Source organism: Podarcis erhardii (assembly GCF_964252035.2).
Source record: "Podarcis erhardii genome assembly, chromosome: 5".
In the NCBI taxonomy this organism is placed as follows: Eukaryota; Metazoa; Chordata; class Lepidosauria; order Squamata; family Lacertidae; genus Podarcis; species Podarcis erhardii.
In genome coordinates, this window is record NC_138509.1 from 43,953,415 (window position 1) to 43,967,986 (window position 14,572).

A 14,572-nucleotide genomic window follows, 5' to 3' on the forward strand; every position below is an offset into this window, starting at 1 on the left:
TCCGAGCTTTGGGACCAGGAAAGTGACAATACAAAAGAGAATGCCACTGAGCATTTGCAAGTGGCACTACTGAATAACTGCAACCATTCCCTACATATTTTACATGAGAAGGAAGGGCTACAAAGGGTTTCTGCGGATGACTTCTTTATTGAGCTTTCACAGATGTTCTACAACTTCCACTGTTTATTGAGTATTCACCCTGATTTATCAGCTTGGAGGTTTTACGACTGCCTGCCAATCCATTGCTATCCCACACTTTCCAGTGCATGTCCCCATCACTTTTCTTCGTGCAAAAAGTCTGGCTGTTTTTAAGTGGCTTTGTTGCATCAGAGCACTTTAATCCACTTTAATTGTGCAAGCCTAAGTTGGCTGGTATGCAGTTGAATCTCCTGCAGAATTGTGACAGGTCTGGAAGGAACCCCAGGTCAAAGAGTGCAACTCCCAGGCATGCTTCAACCACAACCAGCTCTTCTGTTGGAAATTAAGCTCAGTCTTCACTTCTGTGCATCAGCAATTTTATTTGTAGGCAGGAATCCAACTTATTCCTTTTCCCCCTCTTTTCCCAGCCTGCCTTCCCTGTGGCTTTAAGTGGCTTTCCAACTAGCAAATGTGTTTTGCTCCTCATTCATCTCCGTTCTTTGGGGCCAGCATTTGCATTTGTTAAAATACATTACGAAGATTAGCTATTTATTTTGGTCTCCTGCCCTAAGATCTTGGTGGAGCTTCCTTGTCTCACTAGGGGATTGTCACAAATAAATTACTGCTGTGCAGGATATTTGATAAAATCCAGAATCCCAGCAGGGTTAAAAGATTTGAATAAAACATGGATTAACTTCATTCTATTTACATGTTGCCTTTTTATGCCTCCTACCTGAGTCTCTCTTAAGCTGTCAACTTTTGAGCTGTTTTTCTCTAGTCCCCTCAGATTACTTTTTACTTTATGTTCATAGAAACCTTCTTGTAATAATCTTACAAATGTCATTTCCTAAGGGATGACTCTTACACTCTGCATTGCCTGCTTCACGTGTCACTGGTTTTTCTCAGAGTGTTAGTGCAGCTCTCAGTTGCCCTATTGATCACTCTTCTGTTTATAATTGTCTGGTTTTTGTCATCTCTGAAATACAGCAGGGACAGAATTCCAGCTGGATCTGCCTTTAGCTGCTTGTTGTTATTGACTAAGGATGCTTCCAGACTGTTTTTGTCTTTTGGTTGGGATGCAAATACATACTGGCATGCTCAAGTCACACAATTAAAGTGGATTTGGTGCTGTTGTGCAACAAGTCCGCTTCTCCCCCCAAACCCCAGAATTTTTGTGATAACAAAGGTGATGGGTAAATGCACTGGGAAATATGGGTTAACAAATGCTTGAGATGGTGTCATCTAACCTCCTCGCAAACGGATCTGAATCAGTGTTCAACAAGCAGCTAATGTCATACAACTTTCCCGCAATCTTTGTTCAAACAAATCAGGATGAATGCTCAATAAATATGTAACCTGAAAGCAGCCTAAAGTTATGTTCATGCAATGCATACATGTTTTTCCTTTGAAAGTGTTATTAATATACTTCCTCTTGTATAATCACTTATGATTTTAGCCTTATTTGTATCAAAGGGAATGTTCTATATAATTCTTTTTAACCACCTCCTGAAATTTAATTGAAATGCTACAGGAGTGGATATTGTGTGTGGGTTTTTTTTACTTGTTGATAGAAGCCTTAGGACAGTAAATATGTTGTCTCACATAGCTGGCTGTGTTTTCCGAAAGGAATTTCATTACTTCCTAAACCCCTCCTCTCCTTGTGTGATCCCTAACACAAGGATGGCCCTCAAGATGTTGTGGGACTCCAACTCCCATCAGTCCCAACCAATGGTCAGGGATTATGGGTACTGAAGTCCCACAACATATAGAGTGGAGGGCTCTATTATAGTTCACAGATTAATAATTATAGTCTATGGTCTATAGTAGCATTTGAGAGTTTCTCCCACAGTCTGTTACAGTTGCTTAAGTATAATAGGGAAGTTTTGTAATCAAAAATATCCACATGGCTGTTTTGTTGTTGTTGTTGTTGTTGTTTTAAAAGCATTTGAAAAAAATGGGAGGGGGGTATTTGCTTATTCCGTTCTTTCCCTTATCTTAAAACAGTATCAGTATGGGATGCGGAATGTTGTATGTTGACCTGTGTAAATGGTACTACTGTCCTTAAACAAATGTGGTGTCATTGGAATCAAAATGCCGACCAATATACCCCCTTCCCAATTTAACCCAAATCTATCCTTTCTGCAGAAAATCTGGTATTTATTTTTTTTTTAAAAAATATTGCAAATAACCTGTTTGCGATATCTGAATGACATGTTTGCAATATTAAGTCCCCATCTGGAAGCACCCTGAAAGCCATCTTTCCCCTTTCCCGCAGGAATGTAATTGAGATACTGTACTAGGTGTGGCTCCTTTAAATGCCTGAATTCACTGGTTGCCTGGAGCAACCTCCATAAATATCCATGAAACACATATGGTGACTTTAAAAGCTAGGAACAGAACCTGCCGAGAGAAGATCTGTATTCAGGGCAGCGGGTGCTGAGTTGACATCTGTATCAAACTAAGGAGCTCTGCGGTGTCTTACTATCTTTAATACACACACAACCCGCCCCCGCCCCCCAGCAGTATGTCTCAAAAGAAAGTAAGCAAGAGGTGGCACTTTTGTAATCTAAACCTAAGTAAATCCACTGATTTCAACAGGACTTACTTCTAAATAAGTGGGGAGATTTACTTCTAAGTAAGTGCAATTCAGCCTCTATTTGTTTTAAACCGTAGGTCATAGCGATTCCTTCCGAGCAAGACTTAAGTCTATTTAGGATCAGTGCCTCTTTTTTGTTTCTGTTTACTAAGAAGCAGATTCCCACTAAGCTGACTGGAACATTTCCTGGTAGGTTTGTTTAGGATTACAGCCTATTACTTGGAAATAAGCCCTCACCATGCTCACTGGGGCTTGCACCCAGCTAACTTTGCATAAATATTACAGCCATGCAGCCCAATTCTGTGCATAGCTACTCAGAAGTACTACTCAACGCGGTTTACTCCTGAGTAAGTGAGCATGGGTATCAGTTTCATGGTTTCAATTCTATGCACACATACTATAAGGAAAACTATTCTCTTGGTCCTCACTTTTTCCTAAATATGGCATAGATATTTATTCTTCAATACAGTGGTACCTCGGGTTACAGACGCTTCAGGTTACAGACTCCGCTAACTCAGAAATAGTACCTCGGTTTAAGAACTTTGCTTCAGGATGAGAACAGAAATTGCGCCACTGCGGCACAGCGGCAGCAGGAAGCCCCATTAGCTAAAGTTGTACCTCATGTTAAGAACATTTTCAGGTTAAAAACGGACCTCCAGAACGAATTAAGTTCTTTCTTTTTTTTAATAATATTTATTGAACATTTTCAAATATAACAGAAAAAAGAAAAGAAATAAAACATCCATTTTATAACCTTATTTTCATTAGCATCTTGCCAGGACTTCCCCACCCCACCCCCTCTTGTATTCCAATTCCTTCAAATAGATTCAGCAAGTTCTTACCCCAAATTTTAAACTTATTATAGTTAACCCAATGTTAAGAATGTTTTTCCATCCCCTAAAATCGACCCCGCTCCCTTCCACGAGTTCCCCTCTTTAATATGCAGAACAGATTAAAATAAAAGAAAATAAAACAAAGAATAAAATATAATTTAACACCCTTTGGATTCCAAATTTCCCTCCCCCCTTTCCCGGTTGCGTTCCCCAATGTCCATCAATGCCTGTTGTCATCCTGGAGATCCCACATCTAGGCCGAAATCCTTCACAAGTCCACTTTGCCGTCTTTTTAATAGTCTTTGCCGTCTTTTTGATCATCTTTAGTTTCAAGCGTCCAATCTTGGAAAAACTCTATCTCAAAAAGGTCCATTTTTTCCATCCAGATCTCTGTATTTAAGAGTAAAAACTCCAATTTTGTTTCTTTAGACCTTTCAAATCTGGATGTCCCAAATGTTCCCACTTCCAGCTTTGTCCAATTCTTGTTGTTCATGTTGTTCTTATTATTCTCTCTCCTCACTTTCCTCTAGTTTCTTTTCCTGCTCTCCTGCAAAAATGTTCCAGTTCCAAAAGCTTCTAAATCCCCTACAGAGGCTTTGTTATTCAGGAACAAAACTTTACGTCAAGTCCCTTCCATTCTTCAATAGATAAATCTATTGTCTCCTTTAGTGTAGAGACCTCTGTAGACAAAATAGTGTTCCATTTCTGCAGTTTCCCAGGAGATAAAAAGTCCAATTCAAATTCCATGCCAGCAATACTTGTAGTGTCCCACAGCCCCTCTAGAGGGATTATAGTAACTCAGTTTCCTTCCAGATCGCACCCAAAAGTCAAAGTAACTTGTTATTCCTTGTTTTAAACAATTTATATCTAATTTGTAACAAACGTAACCGGCAAAGTCCTCATAACAAAGTTCTCTTTTTATTCTTCAGCTTTGACAGCTCCTTTGACAGCTGTCAAAGCCTCTGTTTCTCCTCTCCCGGCACTCTCGTGGATCGCTCCCGGTTCCCGGGGGGGGGGGGGTTGCATTTTAGCTCACATTCTACTTTTCTCCTCCAGCCCAGTCTTATAATTTTCCATCGTTAAATTAGTGACTTTATCAAAATAAGGTAGCACTCGATCTTAGTTGTTAAATCCTTTGCTTTAAATCCTCTACGACAGGGGGGAGACTGACTTCCTTTTTGCACCTCCCCCGCTCGCTCCGAATTTAATTTTTTTCCCCTTTTTAAGTCCAGTTTCCAATTACTCACGGGTTGTTCTTTTTAATCCAAATTTTCAATGGAAGAAGTCAGCGCTCTCCGCCAAATGGCATGCGGCTTCGCTCGGTAGGGGAAGCGGAGGACTCATAGCACCACACACACCCCCGGCACCCGCTCCGTAGCCTTTAAAAAGGCTCCTTCGCGGGTCGGGGGGGCGCAAACGGTGCCCGCCGAGTCACCATGCCCATGGGTTTCAGCGCCCATGGTTTTTGAGGGTCCCCGCGACGCCGACGCGGTAGAACCCAGCCCCTGCCGAGCAGGCTCCCTCCGGAGCTCGGAGGGAGTCCGCCATTCGGCGATGGCGCCAACCCGGAAGTCCCAGAACGAATTAAGTTCTTAACCCGAGGTACCACTGTATTTATATTTCAGGGTCTGCTCCAATAACTCAGAGTTCCTCCAGTGTGATCCTTTTCTGCTGCCACCCATTCCTTTAGAATGCTTTCAGAACCCCTCCTCAGAAAATAGGGAGCTTCTATTCTACATCAGTAGAATGCCCCTGTTTCCTGAGGAGTGTTGGAGGGTATAATAGGCTTAGATGTGAGAACAAACACCCAACATTGGAGATTTAATGAACTGTTAAATGTTTATTAAAGAGATACTTTGTACATACAGTATACTTAATGGCAGTTTCTAAGGACTCAAGAGTCACTGCCAAATTTTGGCTTAGCTCAGCACAGCAGCTAAAAGGACCAGAAAACGGGGTGGTGGAGGACAAAGTGGTTGTGTCCAGCTGCAAGTTACAATCTTCCTCTGACATTAAGCTGCCCCCGGCGTACTTCTGGGTGCCTGGACAGCATATCTTCCAACATTTCTCCACCCAACTGATTGGGTTGCCCCAGCCATTCTGGGCAGCTTCCAACATATATATAAAAACATAATAAAACATTTTAAAATGTCCCTATACAGGACTGCTGTCTAATGTATAGTTACTTATGTCCTTGGCTTGGGTGTCACATAACTCCATACCCTCCAACATTTCTCTGATGAAAATAGGGACATCCTAAGGAAAAGTGGGACATTCCAGGATCAAATCAGAAACTGGGATGTCTTTTGTAAATCCAGGACTGTCCCTAGAAAATAGGGACACTTGGAGGGTCTGGGACAGTTTAGCTGATATAAAAACCTGCTTGTACAGGCAAGTATTGTTACCGCACCAGCAAGGAATAGCTTTAATATTAAAAAGTCTCAGCTGTCCCTGGTTTTCTTCTGGCCCTGCCTCACACCTCCATCATCAGCTTTCCCAGCTGACTTTTCTTTTTCTTATGCCACTTACAATTAACTGCCCTTTCTTCCTAGAATCTCCAGCCAATCAGAGTCTGCTGTTCCCCTGGCGAATCAAAATGAATTTATCTAATCTAAGACCCATCTATAAATACTAAAAGCCATTGGCTTTCCCTCTCCCTTTCAGAACCTGTCACTACTAGTAAACAGGCGTGCAACATAGTGATAGCACAAGGCCTTGAACCTCGACAGTTGCATTCTGATAACATCAGAGGTCGCAGAAATCTTTTCCAGAGTGCAAAATGAAAACAGACTGTAATAAACACAGCGTTCCTCCACACATACCTAGGAGTCAGCTCCATTAAACTTAATGGAACTTCAGCGTAAATATAAACAGGTGCAGAATGAATGGCTGCAGTTCTAAGCATATTTATTTGGAAACAAGTCTCACTGAAACAACTTTCATTTGCTACAAATTAGTGCAAGACCGTGGAACTCATGGGTCTCCTTACCACAATGGTTTCTTGAAACAGTCCTGGTTTTGATTTTTGGAGGAGGTCCTGTGGACCTCCAAATACACACAAGTAAAATTCTTGCACAGCACCATAGCCAGAGAATGTCTTCCAAGGCACTCTTAGTTTTTCAGCAATGTAGATCATTGTTTAGAATCAATAGCCATGTTGATTCGTGGAATTCTGAGGCAGTAGGGGGGATAATCCAGTTCATTGTCTTACAGTTCAGTATGTCTGTTGGGTTCTTCTCTGATAGAATAGCATCATTTTTTTTGTGACAAAGCCAACCTTTTGGTGTGGCTCCCTCCACCCTAATTCAATACATAAGCTCAAGTCTTAACACAGCCATTTCTTCCCCACCCCTTTAAACATATTCATGTTTCTTGTATAAATGTACGATATCATCACTCTCTGATATTATAGTCCAAAATTCCTGATATGGGTGGGGTAGAGATGACAATCTCTCTGGCTTAGCCATCTCTTGGTTAATGCTAATGCAGAATTAGGAGTCAAGAGAGACGAAAGCCAGGGTGTGATTATTGCACACCCGATATTGCCCCACTAGTTCTTCAAGCACAGAGGAAGATCAGCAGAGTAGCTGTGTGGGATGAGATGCCTGGAGGGCCAGGGATATGTATCACTCTAGGAGATCCATAAACATCAAGGATGGAGCAACAGTCATGTTTAAACACTCCTCTCCCCAAGCTTTTAGATAAAGATGATGTGCACAGGCTGCTTCTCTACATGGTCAAAGTGGCTTACAGTGAATAGCTATTTACACAAAACAAAACACTTAAAAGAAAACATACAACTAAACCCATGCAAAGCAACAGAAGATAACACTATCTGGTGGCTTCAAACTCACCATAGATCAGCTTATAGACTTTAACTAAGCCACAAGCCACCCAGGATGGGAAAAGCTTGCACCCCTTTAGATTAAAATGAGCTAACCACATCTATCATGCCCCATGTTCCTTAGAATCATTGGGTTACATAACTGTAGAGTTGGGTCCTGAGGATCATCTAGTCCAAGACCCTGGACCCTCAACTTGCATGTGATTTGACCTGCCAGCTTCCCTACCGAGTCCTCTTGACTCACATTACAACTAAAATAAGGTGCAGGTTTCTATATTTTACAACAAAAGGAGAGCACAAGTGAGGGAATGCCAAGAAATGTACTTGAAGTGATGGAGCAGCTAGGAGGTAGGGCAGAGATGTTTTCTGGTGTTTTTTTTTTTAAAAAAAAACAGCAATCCCCTTCCAACCCCCTTTTAAATATGAATGAAGGTCTATGAAAAAGTCACAGCAGTAAACAGACACTGCTTTCAGTAGCTGCAGTGGGATTATTGCACTTATCAACATGCAGAGTCCGACAGCTGTCTTAAGCTTGGCAGGCACAGGTTAGCTCTCGTAGGGTGTGAACATAGAAAGCCCTCTTATGTGGAGTCAGACCATTGGTCCGCTTAGCTCTGACTGGTAGTAGCTCTCGAGAGTGTCAGGCAGAGGACATTTCCAGTCATACCTGGAGATGCTGGGGACTGAACCAAGGACTTACTTCCTGCAAGGCACTGATGCTCTACCTCTGAGCTACGGCTCTCCTTGGATTCATATGTTAAACTCATTCCATGTACAAGAAGCAAATCAACCTGTGCAATTTAACCTCTGTTTTCCAATTGTTAGATAACCTGTTCAAGCCAAAAGAACGGTTCATTTCAGAGAAGGAGATGCACATGCGATCGAAAAGGTAGGGAGCATCTTCCATCCTGAAATAGATTACCTCCCTTCTGCTTGCAGCAATAAGGGATTATGAGTTCTCGAATTGATAGGGTGAGCTAATGAAGTAAGATCACACACCCCACGTTTTGTTTTATTCTGAGTAGCATAACAGTAGCACAATAAATTGTTGAATTTGCAGCTGATGGAGATTAAAAGGCTCTTGAATGAGACTCTTGCAGTTTCTGGGATATTGCCCTGACAACAGGCAAGTTGTCTAGTTTGCCTTTTGGTGAGCAGGCCCTTCATATTGATCTAGTGCTTTCTGCAGAAATAGTCGGAAAGTTGCTGCAGCTGTTTCGGATTCTAACCCCATGTTATTGACAAATGCATTGTCAAGTGAATTCCATGCACTGCATTAATGTGGAAATATCTTTCATGGAAGGTTTTTTAAAAAAATAAAATAAAAAAATGTATCATGTGTGTACTGAAAACTATACAGGGGAATATACTGGTACTGCAATGGGTTCTCCCAGGAGGGACGCCAACAGCACTTTCTGGGCATGGTACAATGTCTGTGGACCGGGACCCTAACAACACCACTACACCGCTTAACCTTGCCCCGGCCACTCTGGGCAGCTCCCAACAAAATATTTAAAAAACAATAAAGCATCAAACATTGAGAACTTCTCTGTACAGGTAGTGATGACAACCAACTTGGCTTTAAAAGAGAATAAGACAAATTCATGGAAGACTTGTTGCTTGAAACCGTAGGCAGGGAAGAGTGCTATTGCACACAGAACCTATTTGCAGGCTTCTCACAGGCATCTGATTGGCTGTTGTGAGAACAGGAAGCTATTCGCCATTGGCTTGGTCCAACAGGGCTTTTCTTGTGCAATGTCATTCACAGATCATCTAAAGAATGCCAGAAAAGCAGCCTCCTTGCTTTAACGGCAGTGTTTCATAGTGCTGACATTTACAGTACAGCAAAATATCCAAACAAACATACAAAAAGTTTGCCAACCTTGATAATTAAAAACAAGCAAAAAATAGCTCTTGTGTATGTGGAGTTTCACAACCTTGATGTGTGAGCTACTGAGTCACAACCTAGCCTGCATCACAGAGCTGATGTGAAGATAAAAGGAGGAAGGGGGAGATAAATTGTACACAGCCTTGAGCTCCTGGGGGGAAGTCTAGGTGCAAATATACAACAAATATGTGCAGTTTCACAATTCTATTCAAAACATATATACACAAAATAATTTTACCAGCCTTGATTTTTTGTAAAAAAAAAAATCCTTGTGTCCCAGGTGGGAAGGGTCAACATTCCATCCTCTGATTGCTTAGCAACAGTATTTTAAGTGCCTTAGCAATTGTGCTGCCTGCTGAGTGCAGAAGCTTTAATGCTGCCTTCACGTTTTGTGCTCTAACTTACTTCAGAAGTCTCTGGTTGACTAACTTTTTTATTTAAAGAAAGCTAAAAGTCTGTGGTCCCTGATGGCTTCCAAACCCCTAAAATCTGTTCCTTAGTGCCCATTTGTCACTGGCCCTGGGTTCTTGGAGTGCTGCACTTTACATTTTCCTGTATGAGTGAATGGCAGATTTCCATACAGTTGGAAAAGCAAAGATGCACATTCAGATCTAAAGTTTCTCCAAGTGTCTTGCATGTTGGTTGCAGTCAGTTTCCTTTATTTTTCAAAACTTAGTGGGGACCATTAAGAATCCAGCTTGCTTCTGTCGACATAACTGCGGCTATGTTTCTTGGTCACGCTAGAGTTTTATGGATCCTAGGAAACTGAACATTTGCTTTTGTATCTATATATAATTAGAGAGTTTGTGTCTAAAAAATCCAATAGCACGTTCCAGCACTATACAATATTTCTTTTTATCTTTACAACAACCCGGTGAGATATGTTACGCTGACAAATTGTGACTTTCTTAAGGAGGCTCGGGGCAAATTAGACATGAAGCTAAATGCTTCATTAAAGATCATATCTGCACAAAGGGAAATCACACAACCCTCCACACACACACAGGACTATGAGCCTTGGAAAAATTTACAATGGAAGGGTTTTTTTTCTGTATACTTATTGCCATGGGGTGTATAGATCAGAATTTTAGATGGGGACACAAGGGTTACACCTCCTTTCCCTATGCACTGCAGTCCTAAAAGTATGCCTGCTTTTAATTTTAGAAAAAATTCATTGAGATGGTTTCTAACAACACATTTAGCACTACATCTCGTTTGGCTCTCAGAAAGTTTCATGAGCGAGCAGAGATTTCAGCTCAGCCTGGGTTCCCCACACCCAAACACTATTGCAATCCAAAGTTATCCTTCCAAAATGCAGTGGAAGAAATACTGGAAGGCCTTAGGCAAATGAAGGATACTTAGGAGAAATGAGTCTCAGCAGCTGCAGAGCATTGACAGGGGGCTTATACTATTGCTTCCATAGCTATATATGTGCCCTTTCAAGGGCTTCACAGATTGCTCCCAATGACATTTATCTTGATCTGCACAGATGGATTAGGGTAATCTAACACCGTACATTTATCACACCAAGTTAAGAAATAGTCTTTAAAACTAACATTTTTTTCATGGCATTATATCATGAATCCATGAATTATATGAGCAATACAATTCCAGTACCTTGTCATATGCAATTGTGCAAGGAGTCATGTCCCAGTGGCAAGCCATTCTAAATTCCCCGGCCAACCACATTGCAGGGCAAGATAGCCTGCCAAATCAAAAGTTCAATTGCCCAATCATGGGCACCGAATGAGCAGAGCCTGGTCCACTCACTGAGGATAAAAGCTGACTGTGCCTAGAGTTTGCAGTCCATCAGTCGAAGAGCAGTCTCTCCCTCCCTCCCTCCAGGCTGCTTTGTGTTAATTTTGTCTCCTCCCCCATCGTTTTGCCCGGACACTGAGGTCCAGCTCCGAGGGCCTTCTGGCGGTTCCCTCACTGCGAGAGGCCAAGTTACAGGGAACCAGGCAGAGGGCCTTCTCGGGAGTGGCGCCCGCCCTGTGACACGCCCTCCCATCAGATGTCAAAGTGATAAACAACTACCTGACATTCAGAAGACATCTGAAGGAAGCCCTGTTCAGGGTATTTTTCATCTTTGTTGGAAGCCGCCCAGAGTGGCTGGGGAAACCCAGCCAGATGAGCGGGGTACAAATAATAAATTATTATTATTATTATTATTATTATTATTATTATTCCTTCCTGTGCACTCTGTGACGGAGTTTGCTATGGTTTCCCAATGGTTGCCATATTTGGAGCTGGGAAGGAATTTGCCTGCAAACAAATTGGGCCCGTTGGGGTTTTTTTTACCTTTCTCACAGCAAAATGTCACAACTTTGGGTGGGTAAGGCATTGGGTGGAATCGTAATCATCTAGGTTTGGATGAAGTGGTGCATCACCCCGACCTAAGAAGGGTCTATGTGGAAGTTTCTGTCCGGAAACCAAGTGTAGGGCAGACTGGCCACGGAGCTTCCAGTGGCAACTTGGGGAAAGCCACCTTGGTAGATTAGCATCTTTGGGGAGGCCACAATTCTTGGCACAATGCTGTTCAAAATTTCAGCCCTTCAACAGGAGGCTAAAATGGATATACATCCAATGCCTGAGCCAAAGTCTACCTACATCTGTAATCAATAAAGTTGTGGCCAATGATGATCTCAGATCATGATCCTGTCCAAATTGTTCCTTTACTCCATACCTATTGCCTTCACACTGGGATGCTGTGACTAGGCCCACAATAAGGATGTACTTAAAAGCCTGCACACCTTAGAGCTCGGATGGGGAATCTGTGGCTCTCCAGATGTTGTTGAACTATCCTTGGCTATTGATCATGTTAATGGAAGATGGAGCGAAACATCAACTGAAGGGGCCCAGGTTACCCTGCCCCTGCCTTCTTCCCATACACCATTCCTTTCTTTCAAAGGCTCAGAAAACACCTTTTTGACACTTAGCATATTTTTAATATGTTCCAGGATTTATAATAATCTGCCTGAAGTGAAGAAGAAACAAGAAGAGAAACAGAAACGGGTAATCATACAGAGCAACAGACTGCGTGTTGAAGTGTTCAAAAAGGTAATGATTCTCCAGTGAAGTGAACACAATACTCATTGATGCAGAGTTTCTTTCTCTATTCTGTCATCCCAAAATCGCATACCTGTTGTACACTGTCAGTACCACCCTGTAGAGCAAGGGTGACAAGTCTGTGACCCTCCATATGTTGTTGGGCTTCAACTTCAAACAGCCCCCAGAAGCACAGCCAATAGTCAGAGGTGGTAAGAGTCCAGTAACATTAGAAGGGTCACAGGTTAGGCACCTCTGCAGTAGAAACCCAGTATTCCCATATTTTAAAATCCTGTTGCAAGTTTTCAAAGCTTTGTGACAGCAGTAGTGCTGCTTTGCTTGGAGATGTATGTATATTTGTGTGTATGTGTGTGTGTAATGCATTTGTGTGGATAGATGTACTGTATTGGCCTGACTATAAGCCTCACTTTTCCCATAAATTCCGACCATGAAAAGTCAAAGTGCAGCTTAAATTCATGACCTTACAAAAATTGGCTTTTTACAATATCAGTGCTGAAACAGACATAGGGTGAAACAGAACAGGTGTGAGTGCCTGCAGAATTTTAAGGGAGCGGCTTATATTCGTGAATTGTCTTTTTTTCTCCCCCCCCCCCAATGAATTTTAAAGGTGCATCTTATATTCGGATGCGGCTTATATTCGGGTCAATACGGTATCTATTGGTGCACCCCAGATTTTTTTTCATGTGTTGGTAAACAGTACTGTTTTGCTCACCCCAGTTTATGAGAAACTTCAGGGATGTCAACACATACATCAAGAGTCGGTTTCCTTGGAATGAAGGTCACCAGAGAAAGTGGTGTCTTTGGGATATATGGCTTTATTTACACATATATGCAGGCTAAGCATAGTATGAAAGGCCTCACAGTGTTAATACTGAAACAGATATTGCTCCCACTTGATGTTTCTAGAGTGGGGTTCAAAGGCCAAGGCTTTGGACGCAGCACAGAAAGCAAGTCGTGCCTCTGTGTCTTCCCAGATGAGACTGGCTCAGTTCTGTTGTTCTCTTAACACTCACTGATGACATCACTTGCAAGTCGAGGAGTAGGAGATGGAAGGCATGGCGTTGTAACTTAAAGGCTGCTTTTATTTTTGTTTTATTGTAGCAATTGCTGGATCAGCTTCTTCAAAGAAATACCGAGTGACTAAAGATTCCTGGACACGTCATTTCTTCTTGGACCTTGAATGCCTTCGATGATTATAAAGCCATAAAACTTCATGCAATCTTCATGACTTGGAGACTTTATTCATTTTAAATCTACAAACAAAGACTATAGCTTGATTTGATTTTTTTTTTAAAAAAAGGAATATTCAAAGTAATTCTGGCGGGGGGGGCTGGATTATATTCTGGTGGTCATGACGCATGGAAATACAGCTTTAAAAATGGTTTTATGCACTTGTTGTTGTGGCAATGCAGCATTTAATTTGTACTTTTAAATTATAAAGCCAGCTTTTTATTCATAGATGAGAATCATATATTGTCACTGCAAATACATGGTTCCACTTAGTGATTGCTTTCAAGTCTAAAATTAGTCTTTTGAATGTAAGGAAAAGTGAATATTTTTGCTGTGCTATTTAGCTAAAATAGCATTGCTGCCTAACCACCTGAACTACAGCATTAAATGAATGCTTAACATAGTATCAAGACCAATATTTTAATCAACCACATTCTTGTTTATATAGTGAAGCCAAATAAGGGGGTTACCTGTTAAAAACCAGTCTTTGAGACCTAACTATTAATTCTTCATTTGAAACATGCTCTATGCTAAACCATATAATTTTGCCTGGCTTCCCTTGGTTTCATGTATTTTTAAAATGGCACAAACCCGGTCAGTGGTTCTGACCAAGAAAAATGCTTGTGGAAAGAGTGCACATTTTAAAATATCTGTATTGTTTCCTCCAAAAATACTTTAAAATGTCATTTGTGCATTCAGAAATGAAGCAAATTAAGCTTTGTACAAAGAAGGAATAAAGCCTAAGTAGGAAAAATTGTCCAGATTCTGTCAGTTTTATTGGGTAGTGTTAATTTTCAAAGCTATGATTACAAAGCATCATGCAATTCATACCCTTATGACTGTGGGAGAATACCGCCATTGATTGTGTTTCCATGCTTGCTTCTGTGTTCCAATTCCAATTTCACTTTAATAATGTGATGGATACTATCTGGAAAATGCTACACGCTGCTTCTTTCACAGCAGATGAAACTGGC

At 41.5% G+C, this 14,572-nt stretch overlaps 1 protein-coding gene across 3 annotated transcripts in view; it reads left to right on the plus strand.

The window, feature by feature from the left end:
• LOC309342574 ((E2-independent) E3 ubiquitin-conjugating enzyme FATS) overlaps positions 1–14,352 on the plus strand; it is a 147,901-nt gene extending 133,549 nt beyond the window's left edge. For all 3 annotated transcript variants that reach the window (XM_081863202.1, XM_081863203.1, XM_081863204.1), the window contains 3 exons: positions 8,237–8,300; positions 12,260–12,359; positions 13,470–14,352. In XM_081863202.1, the coding sequence (XP_081719328.1) occupies positions 8,237–8,300; positions 12,260–12,359; positions 13,470–13,508 (203 nt within the window). In that variant the 3' untranslated portion in view covers positions 13,509–14,352. The remainder of the gene's footprint in view (positions 1–8,236; positions 8,301–12,259; positions 12,360–13,469) is intronic.
• Positions 14,353–14,572: the final 220 nt, after the last annotated feature.